This window comes from Pelophylax lessonae (genome assembly GCF_965119305.1).
Source record: "Pelophylax lessonae genome assembly, chromosome: 2".
Taxonomy (NCBI): Eukaryota; Metazoa; Chordata; class Amphibia; order Anura; family Ranidae; genus Pelophylax; species Pelophylax lessonae.
Window position 1 is genome coordinate 32,295,638 of NC_138769.1, and position 20,099 is coordinate 32,315,736.

Here is a 20,099-nt window from a genome sequence, read left to right on the forward strand (position 1 = left end):
GGGAGGAGAATGGAGTGGAAAAAGATAAGAGTGGAGGGGAATGGAGTGAGGGAAGATAAGAGGGAAGGGGAATTAAGTGAACGAAATATAAGAGGGGGAGAGAGTAGCACGGGGTGGGGCAGAATGAAGTGCATTGGGAAGTGGAGGAGAGGACAAAAGTTAAGGGGAGAGAAGGAAGGAGTTATTGAAAAAAAAGGAAAAGGCCAATATAGGAATACTAAAAATCTCTGTAATAGGATTCTTCTAAGATGGAAATGCTTTTTATAGGAGCCCCTACTTCAAATCTAAAGTAAATATGTTCTTTTCATATACTGTGTAAAATAATAGGTTCCTTTTACTGTAGGGACATTTAGAAGCCTATAATTCCCACATTATTTTTCGATTGAATGTTGGGGTTTCAGAAAAGGGGTTAGAATTAGAGCAAAGGTTGACTGTTAGGGTTGTGTGATAGGGTTAGGGTTTCAAATGAGAGTTAAAATTTGGGTTAACTGTTAGGGTTAGGACTAACTAGAGTGTTAGGGTTAGAAAGGAAAGGTTGATTGTTAGAGCTGAGTTTTAGGTTTAGAATTATAGTTTAGGTTGAGTTGGTTTATGTTTGTGGACACCTGATTATCACACCTATATGATCTTGTTGGCCATCCTATTCCAGAACCACGGGCATTATTTTGGAGTTGGTCCCCCTTTTCAGCTACAACAGCCCCCACTCTTCTGGGAAGCTCTTCCACAAGATGTTGGAGTGTGTCTGTGGGAAATTTGTGTCCATTCAGCCAAAACAACATTTGTGAGGCCAGGTAATGATGTTGGATAAAACGACCAGGCTCACAATTAGAGTTCCAATTCAAAAGATGTTAAATAGGGTTAAGGTCCATGCTTGATGCAGGAAACACAAGTTCCTCCACACCAAACTCATCAAACGATGTCTTTATGGATGGTTTTCAGTAGGGTTGAGGTCAGGGCTCTGTGAAGGACATTGAAGTTCCTCCATAACAAACTCATCAAACCATGTCTTTATGGATGGTGTTCAGTAGGGTTGAGGTCAGGGCTCTGTGAAGGACATTGAAGTTCCTCCATAACAAACTCATCAAACCATGTCTTTATGGATGGAGTTCAGTAGGGTTGAGGTCAGGGCTCTGTGAAGGACATTGAAGTTCCTCCATAACAAACTCATCAAACCATGTCTTTATGGATGGAGTTTAGTAGGGTTGAGGTCAGGGCTCTGTGAAGGACATTGAAGTTCCTCCATAACAAACTCATCAAACCATGTCTTTATGGATGGAGTTTAGTAGGGTTGAGGTCAGGGCTCTGTGAAGGACATTGAAGTTCCTCCATAACAAACTCATCAAACCATGTCTTTATGGATGGAGTTTAGTAGGGTTGAGGTCAGGGCTCTGTGAAGGACATTGAAGTTCCTCCATAACAAACTCATCAAACCATGTCTTTATGGATGGAGTTTAGTAGGGTTGAGGTCAGGGCTCTGTGAAGGACATTGAAGTTCCTCCATAACAAACTCATCAAACCATGTCTTTATGGATGGAGTTTAGTAGGGTTGAGGTCAGGGCTCTGTGAAGGACATTGAAGTTCCTCCATAACAAACTCATCAAACCATGTCTTTATGGATGGTGTTCAGCAGGGTTGAGGTCAGGGCTCTGTGAAGGCCATTGAAGTTCCACCACAACAAACTCATCAAACCATGTCTTTATGGATGGAGTTCAGTAGGGTTGAGGTCAGGGCTCTGTGAAGGCCATTGAAGTTCCACCACAAAAAAACTCATCAAACCATGTCTTTATGGAAGGTGTTCAGTAGGGTTGAGGTCAGGGTTCATTACAGGAAACTCAAGCTCCTCCACAACAAACTTGTGTCTTTATGGAGCTGACTTTGTACATAGGGGGACATGTCATGGGGGAACAGAAAGGGGTCTTACTCAAACTGTTACCACAAGACTAGGAGTGCACAATGTCTTTGTATGCTGTAGCTTTGTATACAGTCAAGTTCCCCCACCCCAAACTCATTCATCCATGTCTTTATGGACCTTGCTTTGTGCACTGGTGTGCAGTCATGTTGGAACAGGAAGGGGCGTCCCCAAAATGTCCCCACAAAGTTGGGAGCATGAAATTGTCTTGGTATGCTGTTGTCTTATAGGTTCCCTTCACTGGAACTAAGGGGCCAAGCCCAACCCCAGAAAAACAACCCCACACCATAATCCCCCCTCCACCAAATGTTTTGGACCAGTGCACAAAGCAAGGTCCATAAAGACATGGATGAGCGGGTTTGGGGTGGAGGAACTTGCCTGGCCTGCATAGAATCCTTACCTCAACCTGATAAAACACCTTTGGGATGAATTAGAGTGGAGACTGCGAGCCAAGCCTCCTTGCCCTACATCAGTGCCTGACCTCCAGGGCCACTGAGAAGGTAGTACAGCCAGCCCTTCTGTACTAGGCCCAGGCCCCATCTGTTCACAAGGGAGGCCCGGGCACCTGCTGAGCAGGAGGGCCAATTGTACTGTCTTATTGCAGATACTGTTCCTTTTTTTCCTCCCCTTGTAGTGCTGAGAGCTTCTCCTCTTCTCTCTCTCTTCGGCTGCACTGCAGAGGGGTAGTTTCTAGCATATGCACCCCATCCTGCTGTCTGAGCCTCTCTGTGTGCCCCTTTCCCCTGCAACACTGCTGGCTTCCCTCCTCTCCCAGCAGCAGTTGTTAAAGGCACAAAGGGGGTATGTTTCAGAATGGAGACCGGGGGAAGGTGGCGGTAAATATGTCATTTACCCTTCCTTTCCTGAATTAATACAGTGGACAATAACTCCTGTGTCCATTCATCACTGAAGCATAATAAACTGTGTTTACTATGCTTCAGATTGTGAAAGAGCAGGAAGCCTCAGAGAGCTTCCTATTTATTTACAGTATGTGTGCAGCTGAGGCTGCAGAGAAACAGAGTCACTTTTAGCTGGGAGTCACTTTTGGCTGGGAGAGGGGCCCTGTCAGGTAGGCTGTATGGGGCCCCGTGATTTCTAACAGCAGCCCTGCTGACCACACAAATGCGCTTCTAGAGAAATGATCAAACATTCCCATAGACACACTCCTAAACCTTATGGACAGCCTTCCCAGAAGAGTTGAAGAGGTTATAGCTGCAAAGTGTGGGCCAACTCAATATTGAACCCTACGGACTAAGACTGGGATGCCATTAAAGTTCATGCAGGCGTCCCAATACTTTTGGTAACACAGCGTATGTTTTCCGCATCTTATGATTATTTGATGCATTTTGCTTGACATTTGGGTGTTGGACTGTATATTCTCTATCTGTAATATAAATTATTAATTGTCCCATGAAGCCAACATTGAAATGACATTTCAATTATACTTCGTTTCTACGCAAAACAAGTCCATAGTGATTTATAACCATCAAATCCGTCACTGCCCGCAGCAGCTATAGAAATATGGATTACAAAGCAGCCCTACGATATCCTGTACATCACCCTGCTGACAGGGCGTCCGCATTACCCGGAAATATAACTCATCTTCTCTCTCAGTACATTTTCCTCTTAGAATTGTGTGATTTGCAGTTCCTTCTGAAGTCCTAAAGCAGTCCATTCTCCCTCTATTACCAAGATTTTCAAGAAGCAAACATGGGGCTGGCCTCCTTCTGAAAATGCTAGCTGCTTGGCTGTCTTTGACTTCACCCCTTTTATGAATCAATGACCAGCTACCAGTGAAGTCAAAACTTCTGACCTCCTTGCTTTCTCAACATGATGGAGCTAAAGAAGAATTTCAGGTATGGATATTTTGTACATAGTTGCATTAACCAGTTCCCCACCTGCCTGCAGCTAGGGGGCGAGCGGGCGCCACCAGCGGCGCGCTCCCGCCCCCACTCGGCAGCGGGGACTCCGATGCACGGGGCCGGTGGCTCCGATTGCCGCCTGACACCCGCGATCGCTCCCCGCTGAGAGAGAAGGACGGTCAGCTGTTGTAAACCCAGCTGACCGTTCTTCTCCCTGGAATGATCACAGAGCGCCTGTGATCCTTCTATGTAGGATCACAGGTCTCTATAATCATTTCAAAAGCCCCACCCCCCCCCCCCACAGTTAGAATCACTCCCCTAGGCTCACATTTAACTCCTTGATTGCCCACAGTGTTGACCCCTTCCCTGCCAGTGTCATTATTACAGTAACAGTGCATATTTTTAGCACTGATTACTGTAGTAATGGCACTGCCCCCCCCCCAAAAGTGTCAAAAATGTCAGTTAGGGGTCCGATCTGTCTGCCGCAATGTCGCAGTCCCGCTAAAAATCACAGAACGCCGCCATTGCTAGTAAAAAGAAAAAAAAAACTATAAAAATGACATAAATCTTTCCGGTAGTTAGTAGACACGATAACTTTTGCGCAAACCAAAATACGCCTTTTGCGATTTTTTTACCAAAAATATGTAGCAGAAAACATATTGGCCTAAAATGTTAAATAAAGTTTGATTTTTCCTTTTTCTTTTTTTTTGAGAATGTTATATAGCAGAATGTGAAAAAATATAGTTTTTTTTTTTTTTCAGAATTGTCGCTCTTTTTTTGTTTATAGCGCAAAAAATAAAATCAAATACCACCAAAAGAAATCTCTATTTGTAGGAAGAAAAAGGACATCATTTTTTTTTTTTTTTTTTTTGGGCACAGCGTCGCACGACTCGCGCAATTGTCCGTTAAAAGTACAGCAGTGCCAAATTGCAAAATATGGCCTGGTCATTAAGGGGGAAAATCTTCCAGTCCAGGAGTGGTTAATTCAGCTTGGACCAATGCAACTTTGCACATTCCATACCTGTGGGATCCCCCTGGAAGCTGGAAATCACTGAAGTGTACAATGCTACTCCATGATCTCCACTTGCTTCTGGGTCCTGTGCTGAGCGACTGGCTCAGCAAGGGTGTCCTTCAGTGAATGCTTTGCAGTCTCTGAATGAATGCAAAGTGTTCTCTGATTGGACGAGGCAGGGAGGCGGGGCAGTGACATCATCGAATTCTGAAATACATGAATCAGGAATATACTGAATAATGGCCACTTGATCGACCTACCGGTCATAGGAAATCACTTGCCGACTGCAATGCGGTGTATATACGTTGCGGTTTGCAAGCGGTTGATGGCTGAAGATATCAGTCAAAACCCCGGTATAATTTTTTGCAACCGGCCGCTGGCTTTCTAATGAAAGCGGCCCAAGCGGCTCATGAGCTGCTGGAACGCTTTTCGAAGTGTCGGGAGGGGACATCCTCCCAATGCTCGCCGGTGTTTCTTGGACTTAACGTTATCACCGTTTCACCCGAGAAATGATCCGACCATCAAGCCGGCTGCTCCCATAGGCGATCAAAAAGAATACATACTCTGATTGCCTCCATGGCCTTGGAGGACTGAAGTGACACCATGATGTCACTTTCAGTCCAGGCTGGATGTACATTTTTTTTTTTTTTTTTCGTTTTTTTAAGCAAAAGATCAAAAAAAATGTTTTTTTATTTTTTGCTTTGAGAGGGAAAAAAGATTTTGGGTCTTTTTGACCCCAGATCTCTCCATAAAGAGGACCTGTCATATTTAAATTTCTTGTAATAGGAATAAAAGTGCTCAAAAAATCAAATGAAAGGGACAGTGTAAAAATATAAAGTTAAAATAAATAAAAATTGAAAACACCACCATTCTTCACTGCTCGCATGCAGAAGCGAATGCATACGCAAGTTGCGCACATATTTGCGCGTTATTATATGTATTGTATGTATTATGTGTTATATATAATTTTTTTTTTTTTTTAAAGCAATAGATCAAAATAATTTTTTAATATTTTGCTTTTAAAGGTAAAGAAAACATTTGGGGTCTTTTTGACTCCAGATCTCTCCATAAAGAGGACTTGTCATCCTTATTTCTTTTACAAGGGATGTTTTAAATAAAAATTGAAAGCACCACCATCCCTCCGTGCTCGCATGCAGAAGTGAATGCATACGTAAGTTGCGCACGTATATGCACGGTATTATATGTATTGTATGTATTATATGTTATAGATCATTTTTTTTTTTTGTTTTTTTTTAAAGCAATAGATCAAAATTTTTTTTTTTTTTATATATTTTGCTTTTAAAAGGTAAAGAAAACATTTGGGGTTTTTTTGACTCCATATCTCTCCATAAAGAGGACTTGTCATCATTATTTCTATTGCAAGGGATATTTACATTCCTTGCATTAGGAATAAAAGTGTTTAAATTAAAAAAAAAATTAAAGGGACAGTGTAAAAATAAGAAAAAAAAAAAAAAAAATTTAAAGCGCCCATATCCCTCCGTGCTCGCCCACAGAAGCTAAAGCATACATAAGTCGCGCACGCATTTGTAAACGGTGTTCACACCGCACATGTGAGGTATTGCCACGAACGTTAGAGTGAGAGCAATAATTCTAGTGGTAGACCTCCTCTGGTACTCTAAACAGGTAACCTGTAAAGGCGTTTAAACTTTACCTATGTAGATTTTTAAGTACCGTTGTTTTTTGCCATCCCATGTGCATGTGAAATTTTAAAGTGTGACATGTATTTATTTACTCATCGTAGCATCAGTCTTCAGATTTTGTAAAAAAAAAATTGGGGTATATATTGTGTTTTTGTTTTTTTTTTTTTTGTTTTTTTTCATTAAAGTTTGTTTTTTGAATACCGTGTGACATAAAAAATTGCAACGGTCGCCATTTTATTCCCCAGGGTCTCTGCTACAAATGTATAATGTTTGGGGGTTCTAAGTAATTTTCTAGCAAAAAAATGCTGATTTAAACAAAAAGTGCCAGAAAAAGCCTAGTCGGCAAGTGGTTAAACAAAATACAGTCAAAATTTGTGACGGCTGGGTGAATTCTTGTGACATTTTATTTATATAATAGCCCCCTCAATGACAAATGTTCACATTTAATTAGAGAGCACATCAAAAATAAACTAGAAAAAAATGCGACCAATTAAAGTGAATAAATGTTAAAGAAGAACTAAAGGCAAAACTTTTTTGTTTACTTTGGATACAGTAACCCAGATCAGTTTTTTTTTTTTTTCGCCATTTTTTGCCATCATATGTGTGAATTTTCTAGGTTTGTAAAATATTAATTTTATTTTCTCCAATTAGATATATACTGACCTTCTGCAGGAAGAGAGCACAGGGAATCCATACTCTTAGCAGGCCGGATCGTAGCTTTCTCTGCAAAGATATATATTTAGAGTTATGAAGAGAAAACAATGCCTACACTCAGCTGCATTTTATGGCTAGGAACCGGTGCTCTGGCTGCAGTGCCTTCCCACCCCAATAGGAGAACTAGTAGTAAATATTACGGTTGTGCTGATACAGTTTTTTTTTTTTAACGGGGAGTGCGAGTACCGATACTTTCAGATACTGAGTACCAACACTTTACGGTGTAATATGCATCAATACAAACAAAATTGGCGCAAATCGCACTGCAAAGAATCGCAAGCAATTTCCCCCACTGCTTCTGTGCGTGTAGAAAGGGAAAAGCGCCATCTAGTGGGCAGTTTATTTAAAATGTTAGAACTCACAGTACATATATGGCCAAAAACAAAATCTGCATAGTGCCCCGTCCCGCTGATGATAGGAAATCATGGCCATTGGCGGTGCTCACAGAGCTGGAGGAGAAATTTTGGGACCCCGTGGGTATAGGGCAGAAGTGATGTCAGCTTGGAGGGCGGACCGCCTCTACATCTCCTCCAGCCCTGTGAGCACCCCCAGCAGCCGTGATTTGCTATTATCGGCGGGACCAGGACACCTATGCAGATTTTGCATTTGACCAGATATGTACTGTGAGTTTCAAAATGTTAATTAAACTGCCCACTAGATGGCATGTTTCCCTATCTATATACACACACAGGGGCTGTGGGGGAAATCGCATGTGATTCAGACAGGAATCGTGCTGCATCTCTGTTCAAATCGCATGTGTTTCTTTGCAGTGCGATTTGCGCCTATTAAATTTGTATTGACGCAAATCACACCGCAAAGTATCAGTTTCGGGAGCATTTGCTCAAGTATCAATACTCTTGAAAATGCTTGGTATTGGCACCAATACCAATATTGGTGCATCCCTAGTAAATATGTCAACATGTAAGACTAACACTAAATATATAGTTGAAAATCAAGCTGGCTACTTGGTGTCATTCATAAAAAGCAAATCTTTATTGGCTACTTGTAGAAATACAACTTTAACAAGCTAACATGTTTCGGCTAAAACAGCCTTCCTCATAACAATGAGGTTGTTCTAGCCGAAACGCGTTAGCTTGTCACAGTTGTATTTCTATATGTGGCCCAAATGGATGACACCATGGATGACACCAAGTAGCCGGCTTGATTCTACTACTATATATTTAGTGTTAGTCTTACATGTTGGCATATTTAGCAATGAACAGTTGGGTTGGGTGGGCCAAATACATAAAGATTAGGTGGCCCCAGCTAACACTGGCACTGCTAGAATGTCCCACAATAGATTTTTGCCGACCATGGAGAGGGTGTCACTCTGGAAAAAACCAAACAGAGAGAAAAGAGCATGCACACTTACCTCCCATGTCTTTCTGTCCTCTAACAAACACACTCCCATTGCGGCTTAATTTGGATTTGGATTCAGTTCCGGAGCGGCCCAGATTAAATATGGATTTCCATTTCTTAGACTTTGTGGACAGTTTCCTCCTGAAAAGACATGGGGGTTGTAAATATTTAACTTAGGGACTGCTTTTTGGCTGCCACTGTCTAATTGAAAATCTATTTGGCTCTGCATTGGTTAGGATAAGGGAAGGGGCTGGTAACGCTCCTTTGACTTAAGCTGGCCTTAGAAGGCTTGAATTTTGGAAGACACCTTCTGAACTGGATGGAATTGGAGCTGTGGGTGGCCCTGTAGACCCCACCGGGCTCAACAAAAGTGGATTTAAAATTGGGTAGAAAATGATTGAATGAACAGCGTCCTATCAGATGAAGTCACTGTTTGGCAGCACCATTATATTCGGCAGCCACAGATTCCTTGGCTGCCTGAATACAATGGCCGGCAGTGGAGATCCCTCCATCCACACTGTTAAGCTCGCCATACATTAGTAGAACTTAAGTTTGAAATTTTACATTTTAAGAACATTTGTTTAATTTTCTAATGATTAGTGGGGGTCAAATCGAAGCACGTGCCATAATGGATGTGCCGGTGGGGGGTGGGAGGACCAGTACAGAGAGGATTAAAGTTCCTTTTTAACCACTTCAGCCCCGGAAGATTTTACCCCCTTCCTGACCAGGCCCTTTTTTGCGATTCGGCACTGTGTTACTTTAACAGACAATTGCCCGGTCGTGCGACGATGTACCCAAATAAAATGTATGTCCTTTTTTTCCCCACAGAGCTTTCTTTTGGTGGTATTTGGTCACCTGTGCAATTTTTCTTTTTTGCGCTAAAAAATTTTAGGCCAATTTGTTTTCTGCTACATATTTTTGGTATAAAAAAAATGCCAATAAGCGTATTTTGATTGGGGGGGCGTGACTTCTGAGATAACCATAGAGACATGTGATCCTATATAGCAGGATCACATAATCCCTATGATCATCCCAGGGAGAAGAATGGTCAGCTGTGTTTACAACAGTCAACCTTCCTTCTCTCTCAGCGGGGAACGATGGCGGGTGTCAGGCGGCAATTGGAGCTGCCTGACACATGCATCGGCTTCCCCGCTGATGCCCCTGAGACTACCGAGAGCGAGCGTCGTACATGTACGGCGTTTCGATCAGGAGCGGCTGCCTGCAGCGGGCGGTTGTAAAGGAGTTAATTTAGGAGAGCAGCAGCTGTTTACTTTCAGACCCTCTCTCTCTCTCTCGGTCTGATTAAAGATTCATAAAGAACCATGTGAAAAATGAGCTAGGAAGGAAGACTGGGGGGAGGGGGTCATTTTTCAGCAAAGCAGATAAGTGGAGCATGGAAAACACAAAAAGGAGATGAGAGCGCCACCCACTTGTAGTTCTCACCATATTAAATAGATATACACAAAATCTATATACTGTACATTTCCGTTAGATGGTGTCTGGACAGTTTTGTCCACATTTTATATTTTTGGGCTTCAGATCATTGATTTGGCCACACAGATTTGGAGCAAATGTTGCAAAGTTTGATGGAGCCTTGGTTCACATCTAGGCATGCACGTTTGTGCGTGCACGCGCCGTGAGTAGGGCAGCCCATTCATTTAAATGGGCTGCCCCATCCTCAAGAAACGTGAGGAAAGATGCATCAGCCCTTATGTAATGGCACTTTTCCACTGCAAGTACCGGCTCGGCTCCACTCTGCCCTGCTTGGCTCGGTTTGGTTTTCCACTGCACGGTACGGTGTTAGAACGGTTCGGTACGGTTTGCTTTTCCACTAATAGTAAGTGGGTGGGATAACAACAATTCTCTGACCAATCAGTGGCTAGTAGTGACAAACAGTCAAGGCTGCATGCAAAGGATTGTGGGATATGGTACCGGTACGGCCCTCTTGGAACCACAACCAAGGTGGTACTGTTTAAGTGATCCGTACCGTTCGGTTCCATGCAGTGGGAAAGCGCCGCCGTACCGAACCGTTCCAACACCGTACCATGCGGTACCATGCAGTGAAAAAGCGGCACCATACCGTACCGAACTGTTCCAACACCATACCACGTGGTACCATGCAGTGGAAAAGCGCAAAAGCGAGCCAAACCGTTCGGTTCGAAACAGTGTAAAAGCGCCGCCGTACCGTACTGAACAGTTCCAACACCGTACCATGCGGTACCATGCAGTGGAAAAGTGCCAACGTACCGTACCGAACCGTTCCAACACTGTACCATGTGGTACCATGCAGTGGAAAAGCGCAAAAACGAGCCAAACCGTTCGGTTCCATGCAGTGGAAAAGCACCATAAAATCACGCTGCACAATGTCGTTTGGCGCACATGAAAACGCCTGCTGTTGGAGGTGGCATTAAAAATTATTGGCGCCCCGCGCGTCTGCTAAAGAGCGGAGCATTTCTGTGCATGTTGGGAAAGCACGTCATTTTGCACACGCTCCCAGTTTGTGAAGATGTCAGCCAAGCTTAAATACTTAGAGATGTAACAATGAAATGAAACAAAGGAGAGCCATGTGATAAATCTATGAAGGTTCTCCATAGAAGGGAGATGAAGGATGATGTCACATGGATATTCTATAGAAGTAACAAAATGTTCCTTTTGTATCACCCACAATTCCGGATACTTTTCTCAACGTGAACTCTTGAAAGAAACTATTAAAACCTCAAGGACGTCCTCGCCTGGTGTCCTCCTACGCTCATTACAAATAATCCTTCACTGACCTTCCAGAATGTGACGAGTAAAACGACGCATCCACCTCCGTCCCTCGCCGAGACATCAAATGCTGCGTCAGTACCCACTCTGCGCAAAGTCTCAGGTACAGCTTTGTAACTGTTTCATCAATTTGTCATTCAATTTTTTGCTCTGGGCTATTCAAAACTAGGAGAGCAGAATCCTTTATTTACTATTTAGATCCTAAGATAAAAGGCATCGTGTATGGAGGATGATACTCTTCGGGGCAAGCTGGCCATAGGCACTGTCAGACGTGCAGGGACAATCCTGACTCCTCGATCTCCACAAGCATGGATCCAAATACTAAGTAATTACAAACAAATTGCAAAGATATTTGTTCTCATCGTTGTTACATCGCATGTACAATTTAGAGGGGGAGTGGGGGGGGGGGTGAGAGAGAGAGAGAGGGGGGAGGGGGTGAGAGAAAGAGAGAGGGGGTGAGAGAGAAAGAGGGGGGGGTAAAAGAGAGGGAGGGGGTGAGAGAAAGAGAGAGGGGATGAGAGAGGAAGGGGGTAGGTGGGTGAAAGAGAGGGAGGAGGGTGAGAGAAAGAGAAAGGAGGGTGAGAGAGAGGAGGTTGAGTGAGAGGGGGGTAAAAGAGGGGGTGAGAGAAAGAGGGAGGTGTGGGGGGTGAGAGAGGTGGAGAGAGAGAGAGGGGGGTGAGAGAGGGAAGCGAGGAGGCTGAGAAAGAGAGGGAGGTGGTGGGTGGTAAGCAAGAGAGAGGGAAGTGAGGGGGTGAGAGAGAGAGAGAGAGGGAGGTGAGGGGTGTGAGAGGGAGAGGAAGGTGGGGGGTGAGAGAGAGAGGGAGGTGAGGGGGTGAGAGAGAGAGGGAGGTGAGGGGTGAGAGAGAGAAGGATGTGAGGAGGAGTGAGAGAGAGGAGGGGAGAGAGAGAGAGGGAAGAGAAAGAGAGAGGAGGTGAGAGAGAGAGGGAGGTGAGAGGGCGCGGTGAGAGAGAGAGGGAGGTGAGGGAGTGGGAGAGAGGAGGATGAGATAGAGAGAGGGAGGTGAGGGGTGAGAGAGAGAAGGATGTGAGGAGGAGTGAGAGAGAGGAGGGGTGAGAGAGAGAGGGGGGAGAGAAAGAGAGAGGAGGTGAGAGAGAGAGAGGGACGTGAGGGGGCGGGGTGAGAGAGAGAGAGGGAGGTGAGGGGGTGGGAGAGAGGAGGGTTAGAGAGAGAGAGAGGGAGGTGAGGGGTGAGAGAGAGAGAGAGGGGAGAGAAAGTGAGAGGAGGTGAGAGAGAGAGAAAGAGAGGGGTGAGAGAGGGGGAGGGGGTGGGAGAAAGAGAGAGGTGGGTGAGAGAGAGGGGGTAAGAGAGAGAGGGGGTGAGGGGGGCAAGAGAGAGAGGGAGGTGAGGACATTGTGAAAGAGAGGGAGGTGAGGGGGGTGAGAGAGAGAAGGGGAGAGAGGGGAGGAGGGAGAGAAAGAGAGAGGGGGTGAGAGAGAGCAGAAGCTGAGGGGGCTGAGAGAGAGAGAGAGAGAGAGAGGGAGGTGAGGGGGGTAACAGAGAGAGGGAGGTGAGGGGGTGAGGGAGAGAGGGGGATAAGAGAGTGAGAGAAAGGGGAGAAAGCAAGACGGGCTGAGAGAGAGGGGTGAGAGAGGTTAGGGTGTTTAGTTAATTATTATTTATTATTATTATTTTTTTTTTTTTTTAAGGGTTAGGGTTAAGGTTAGGAATTAAAGTGGTTGTAAAGGCACAAAGTTGTTTACCTTCATGCATTCTATACAGGGATCCAGGGATGTTCACAAGAGTCTTGTCTCTCGGGGGATTCACATTCCTGATTGGCTTTTGGCAGCAGCAGGAGCCAATGGCCATTAGACTGCTGTCAATTACAGTCAGCTTGCTCTGGAGGTACCCAAGCAGGTGCGCTCCCGCCCCTCTTCTCTGTGTGTCCATTCATACACTGAGCCGCGACTTGTCCCTGCCCCCTCTGTCTCCTGATTGGCACATTGACTGTAATTGACAGCAGTCCAATGGCCATTGGCTCCTGCTGCTGCCGAAAGCCAATCAGGAATGTGAGTCCCCCGAGAGATAAGACTCTTGTGAACATCCCTGGATCCCTGTATAGAATGCATGAAGGTAAACAACTTTGTGCCTTTACAACCACTTTAATTCCTAACCTTAACCCTAACCCTTAAAAAAAAAAAAAAATAATAATAATAATAAATAATAATTAACTAGACACCCTAACTCAAAAGAAAGAAAGAAACTAATATTATTATTATTATTATTATTATTATTATTAATAATTTGTTTATTTTTTGTTTGGGTTTGGGTGTTTATTATTTTATTATTAATAATAATAACAGCAACAATAATAATTTATTTAATATTTTTTTAAGGTTAGGGTAAATTATTATTTATTTATGTATTATTACATATTATTAATTTATTTTAATTATTTATGATGATTTTTACATATATGTGTATTTAATTTACATTTAATTTTCTCATATTTTTCTCATATATTTTTACTATTATATTTTTTAATTTTTTTTCATTTGAGCAGAAAATCACGCAAAAAAAACACGCTCAAAAATGCGCATTTCCATTAATTTCTATGGGAATATAAAATGTGTCGACAATGCCCAGCCTACCCTGCCTTGTTAGAGAGACTACAACACCATTACAGATGGATTTCTGCAGCAAGAAAGCAATTTCCTTGGCACAGCCTGCAGTTAGTTTGTATCTACTCCTTGTGTCTGTGTATGAAGTTGGTGGGGACACCGGAGGGACAGATGTGGATGGCTCTGTGTATCAAGTTATAAAAATGGATACAATCAATAAGTCTGTAATTAATTAAAATTCAAAATAATACATAAAACCTGACTGTAGTTCTACAATCTGGACTCTAGATGGCAGGCTAGCACTGTATTCACCACTAAGATGTCTATCCTGAGCAAATAGAAGCATTTCACCTCCTCTACTCCCTTCCTATCCATGACTTTTGGCCCACAAAAAGGAACTCAGCTATTGTGTATGTATGTGTATGTATTGTGTATGTATTGTGCATATATTGTGTATGTATTGTGTATGTATGTGTATGTATGTGTATGTATTGTGCATATATTGTGTATGTATTGTGTATGTATGTGTATGTATTGTGCATGTATTGTGTATGTATTGTGTATGTATGTGTATGTATTGTGCATGTATTGTGTATGTATTGTGTATGTATGATGTATGTATGTGTATGTATTATGTATGTATGTGTATGTATGTATGTGTATGTAAGTGTATGTATTGTGTATGTATGTATGTATGTATGTATGTATGTATGTATGTATGTGTATGTGTATGTATGTATTGTGTATGTATTGTGTATGTATGTATGTATGTATGTGTATGTAAGTGTATGTATTGTGTATGTATGTATGTATGTATGTATGTATGTATGTATGTGTATGTACAGTATGTGTATGTATGTGTATGTAAGTGTATGTATGTGTATGTATTGTGTATGTATGTGTATGTATTGTGTATGTATGTGTATGTATTGTGTATGAACTGTGTATGTATGTGTATGTATTGTGTATGTATGTATGTATGTATGTATGTATGTGTATGTGTATGTATTGTGTATGTGTATGTATTGTGTATGTATGTATGTATGTATGTATGTATGTGTATGTATTGTGTATGTATGTGTGTGTATGTGTTGTGTATGTATGTATGTGTATGTATTGTGTTTGTATGTGTGTATGTATGTGTATGTACGTGTATGTATTGTGTATGTATGTGTATGTATGGATGTATGTGTGTGTATGTATGTGTATGTATTGTGTATGTATGTCTATGTATTGTGTATGTATGTATGTATGTATGTATGTGTATGTATGTATGTATGTATGTATGTATGTGTATGTATGTGTATGTATTTGTATGTATGTGTATGTATGTGTATGTATTGTGTATATGTGTATGTATTGTGTATGTATGTGTATGTATTGTGTATGTATGTGTATGTAAGTGTATGTATGTGTAAGTGTATGTATGTGTATGTATTGTGTATGTATGTGTATGTATGTATGTGTATGTGTATGTATTTGTATGTATGTGTATGTATGTGTATGTATTGTGTATATGTGTATGTATTGTGTATGTATTGTGTATGTATGTGTATGTAAGTGTATGTATGTGTAAGTGTATGTATGTGTATATATTGTGTATGTATGTGTATGTATGTGTACGTATGTGTATGTACGTGTATGTATTGTGTATGTATGTATGTATGTGTATGTATTGTGTATGTAGGTATGTGTATGTAAGTGTATGTATTGTGTATGTATGTATGTATGTATGTATGTATGTGTATGTATTGTGTATGTATGTATGTATGTGTATGTATTGTGTATGTATGTATGTATGTGTATGTAGTGTATGTATGTGTACGTGTATGTATTGTGTATGTATGTATGTGTATGTAAGTGTATGTATTGTGTATGTATGTATGTATGTATGTATGTGTATGTATTGTGTATGTATGTGTATGTATTGTGGCAGTGTTACGTTGGGCGCATTGTCTTTGCTGGGCACATGCTGAAAACGTAGATTGCGGTGCTGATGCTGTTGTCTGTATCCAAAACTGTTATCCATGCAAGAGGAGTTGTCTTTCTGCCCATCCAGATCCTGAGATTTAAACAGCTCTGCCACACAGCTCAGCCATATTTGGCTGGGGAGGAGACCTGTTTTTTCTCTGCTGCATTTCAGTAACGCTTACAGGTATTGTCCCTCCCCCAGCCTGTGACTGGGCAGTGAAAGGAGAAGAAGAAGAGCGATGAACTCATCTCTCTTTCACTCTGCTCTCTCCTCCTATCAGTGTGCTACTTGCACTGCAGCAAACTCCAACCCCAAAATCTGTAACGTTGTGTATTTCCCATGTCACACTACCTGGCTCCATGTAACCGTTTTTTTTTTTATTTAAAAAATGTTTTATTTAATTTCATCTGTTCAATTTAGTGCATTTGTTTGCTTATTTTCATGTATTTGGTTTTAGGTAACTGTATTTGTTTCTTTTCTATTATTTATTAGAAGCATTTAATTTAATTAAATCATTGTATTTGTCTTTTTATTTATTTTCATTTATCTGAAATATCTTATTTGTTTATTTACTTTAATTTATTAAAATATTTGTATTTGGTTTTATTTTTATTTCTTTGAATCATTTAATTATTAATAGATTTTTGTGCATGTATTTTCATTTATTTAAATACTGGTATTTGTTTATTTATTTTCCTTTATTTGAAACATTTTATTTATTTATCTATTTATGTTCATTTATTAAATTAGTTTTATTAGTGATTTATTTTCATATATTTGAAACAACTTTTTATGTATTAGCATGTATTTCTTTTCATTTATTTATTTAAAATTGTATTTATTTATAGTGTTCTCATTTATTTGAAACAATTTATTTATGTATTTTAATTTTTTTTTAAATAATGTTATTTGTTTATTTATTTTCTTTGATCTTAAACATTATTTATTTATTTTATTTTCATTTAATCAAAACATTTTATGTATTTAATTTTCATTTAATAAAACAACTTTAATTATTGATTTATTTTCATTTATTTGAAACATTTATTAGTTTCTTATCATGTATTTTGTTTCATTTATTTAAATTTTGCAACATTTTTTTTATTTATAAATATTTTTATTTATTCTAAACAATTTTTTTTTCTTTATCTAAATAATGTTATCGTTTATTTATTTTCTTTGATTTACAATGTTATTTATTTATTTTCTTTTATTTAGCCCCCGTTCACATGCAGGCGACGCTACCTCGGAGCGGCCGCCACGGACTTCATAACATTGAAGTCTATGGCGGTCGCCTCCTGGTCGCCCCAAAGAAGCTCCGGACCCTTTTTCTAAGTCGGAGCGACTTGTGTCGCTCCTATTAGAACGGGTCTGCAGCTTCCCTATGGGAGGCGACCTACGGCGACCTGTGAGGCGACCAGGTCGCCTCACAGGTCGCCTTAGTGTGAACGGGGGCTTAGAGCATTTTATTTATTTTCATTTATTAAAATAATGTCATTTTTTAAATTTATTTTCATTTATTTGAAACATTTATTTATTTTCATGTATTTATTTTAGTTTTTAAAAATGTAAAACATTTTATTTATTTACAGAATTTTCATTTATTTGAAACATTGTATTTCTTTGCTTTTTCTTTATTTTAATTTTTGTATTTGTTTATTTAATTTTTTATTTCAAAACAATTATTTATATATTTATTTGTTGCATTATCTAAACAACATCTTGTCTAACAGCCATCCAAAGCCCCTGCTGACTTAACTGCAATTTGTAATTCAAATGAGGAAACTTCTATTGAATTCAAACTTTGGAATTTTAGGTTGAATATGACTTTATTTTTGGCATCGAACCGCCTGCCAGAAAATTCACTGTATTTATTAAACAGATTCGCCTCCTACGCTCGTCTGTTGTGTGTGTGATTGCTGCTGTTTTCCGAGCATCTGGAACTCCCATTTATACCATGGATAACGTTACACAATATACCTAAAGCTGAACTCCAGACAGATATAACAATAAATCATTGTATTTGTTGATTTATTTTTATTTATTTGAAACATGTTATTTGTTTATTTTCATTTATTTATATAATTTGATTGGTTTATTTATTTATTTATTTATATTCATTTGTTGACTTATTTTCATTTATTTGAAACATTTTATTTATTTTTTCATTTATTTAAATAATTTGATTTCTTTATTTATTTGATTTAATTTATTTAAATAATTTGATTGGTTTATTTAATTTCATTGATTTGAAACATTTTAATTTATTTTAATTTTTTTTTAAATAATTGTACTTTTTATTTATTTACTTATTTATTTTCATGTGTATAAATAATTATATTTGTTAATTTATTTTCATTTAGATGAAACATTTTACATATTTATTTTCATTTATTTAAATAATTTGACTTTATTTATTTATTTTCATGTATATAAATAATTTTATTTATTTGTTAATTTCTTTCAATTTTTTAAACCTTTTATTTATTTTCATTTATTTAAATAACTTTAATTGGTTTATTTATTTTTGTTTATTTGAGTAATTATTTATTTGTTTATTTTCATTCATTTAAATAATTTTAATGGTTTATTTATTTTTATTGATTTGACACATTGAATTTATTTATTTTTATTTATTTAAATAATTTGACTTTTGGTTTATTTAAAACTTTTTTTTCCTTTTATTTATTTTCATTTATTTAAATACTTTGATGGGTTTATTTAGTTATTTTGTTTATTTGAATCATGTCATTTATTTATTTTTCATTTAAATAAATTAGTTGGTTTATTTATTTATATTTATTTGAAATATTTTATTTATTTTCATTTATTAAATAATTTGACTTCTTTATTAATTTTACTTATTTATTTTCATGTGTATAATTAATTTTATTTGTTAATTTATTTTCAGTTTTTTTTAACTTTTCATTTATTTTAATTTATTTAAGTAACTTTCATTAGTTTAGTTATTTTTGTTTATTTGAATCATTTATTTGTTTATTTTCATTCATTTAAATAATTTCATTGGTTTATTTATTTATTCATTTTTGTTTATTTGAAACATTTTTTTATTTAATTTTTTATCTATTTTCATTTACTTAAATAATTTGACTTGTTGATTTATTTTCATTTATTTAAAACTTTTTATTTCTTTTATTTCTTTTCATTTATTTAAATATTTTGAGTGGTTTATTTATTTATTTTTGTTTGTTTGAATCATTTTATTTATTTATTCATATTAATTTAAATAATTTCATTGTTTTTTATGTTTATTTTAAACATTTTATTTATTTATTTATATCATTTGACCTATTTATTTTCAACTATTTAAATATTTTTATTTGTTGATTTATATTTATTTATTTGAAACTTTTTTTTCCTATTTATTTATTTTCATTTATTGGTTTATTTATTTTTGTCTATTTGAATAGTTTTATTTGTTATAATTTGATTGATTTATTAATTTAATTTCATTTATTTCAAACATTTTATTTATTTATTTTCATTTATTGAAATAATTCGACTTCTTTATTTATTTTCAAGTATTTAAATAATTGTATTTGTTGATTTATTTTTATTAATTGTAAACTTTATATTTATTTATTTTCATTTATTTAAATTACTTTAATTGGTTTATTTATTTTTGTTCATTTGAATAGTTTTATTTACCAGCGCCACCTATCAGTGCCCCATCATCAGTGCTGCCTATCAGCGTCACCTACCAGTGCCTATCATTGCCCTTCGGTGCCACCTATTAGTGCCTATAAGTGCCACTTATCAGTGCCACATACCAATGCCCTTCAGTGCCACCCATCAGTGCCCTCAGTGCCACCCACCAGTGCCCATAGGTGCCACCTATCAGTGCTCACCAGTGCCACCTTATCAGTGCCAGCTATCAGTGCCACCTATTAGTGCCACCTGCCAGTGCCCTTTAGTGCCACCCATCAGTGCCACGTATTAGTGCTCACCAGTGCCGCCTTATCAGTGCAGCCTTTCAGTGCTCATAAGTGCCACCTCATTAGCGCCCATCAATGAAGGAGAACAATTACCGGTTTGCAAAATGTTATAAAAAAAAACTATAAAAACGTTATTTTTCTTCCAAATTTTCTGTCTTTTTTTGATTGTTCAGCAAACAATAAAAACCCCCAATAGTGATTAAATATCACCAGAGGAAAGCTCTATTTGTTTGAAAAAAATGATAAAAATGTCATATGGGCACAGAGTCACATGACCGCGCAATTGTCATTCAAAATGCGACAGCGCT

General features: G+C 38.5%; 1 protein-coding gene across 1 annotated transcript in view; it reads right to left on the bottom strand.

Annotated features, from left to right (window-relative positions):
• ARHGAP31 (Rho GTPase activating protein 31) overlaps positions 1-20,099 on the bottom strand; it is a 303,422-nt gene that overhangs the window by 19,100 nt on the left and 264,223 nt on the right. Inside the window, exons 8-9 of the mRNA XM_082245042.1 lie at positions 8,531-8,658; positions 7,108-7,167 (exon numbers count right to left, since the gene is read on the bottom strand). Of these exons, the coding sequence (XP_082101168.1) occupies positions 7,108-7,167; positions 8,531-8,658 (188 nt within the window). The remainder of the gene's footprint in view (positions 1-7,107; positions 7,168-8,530; positions 8,659-20,099) is intronic.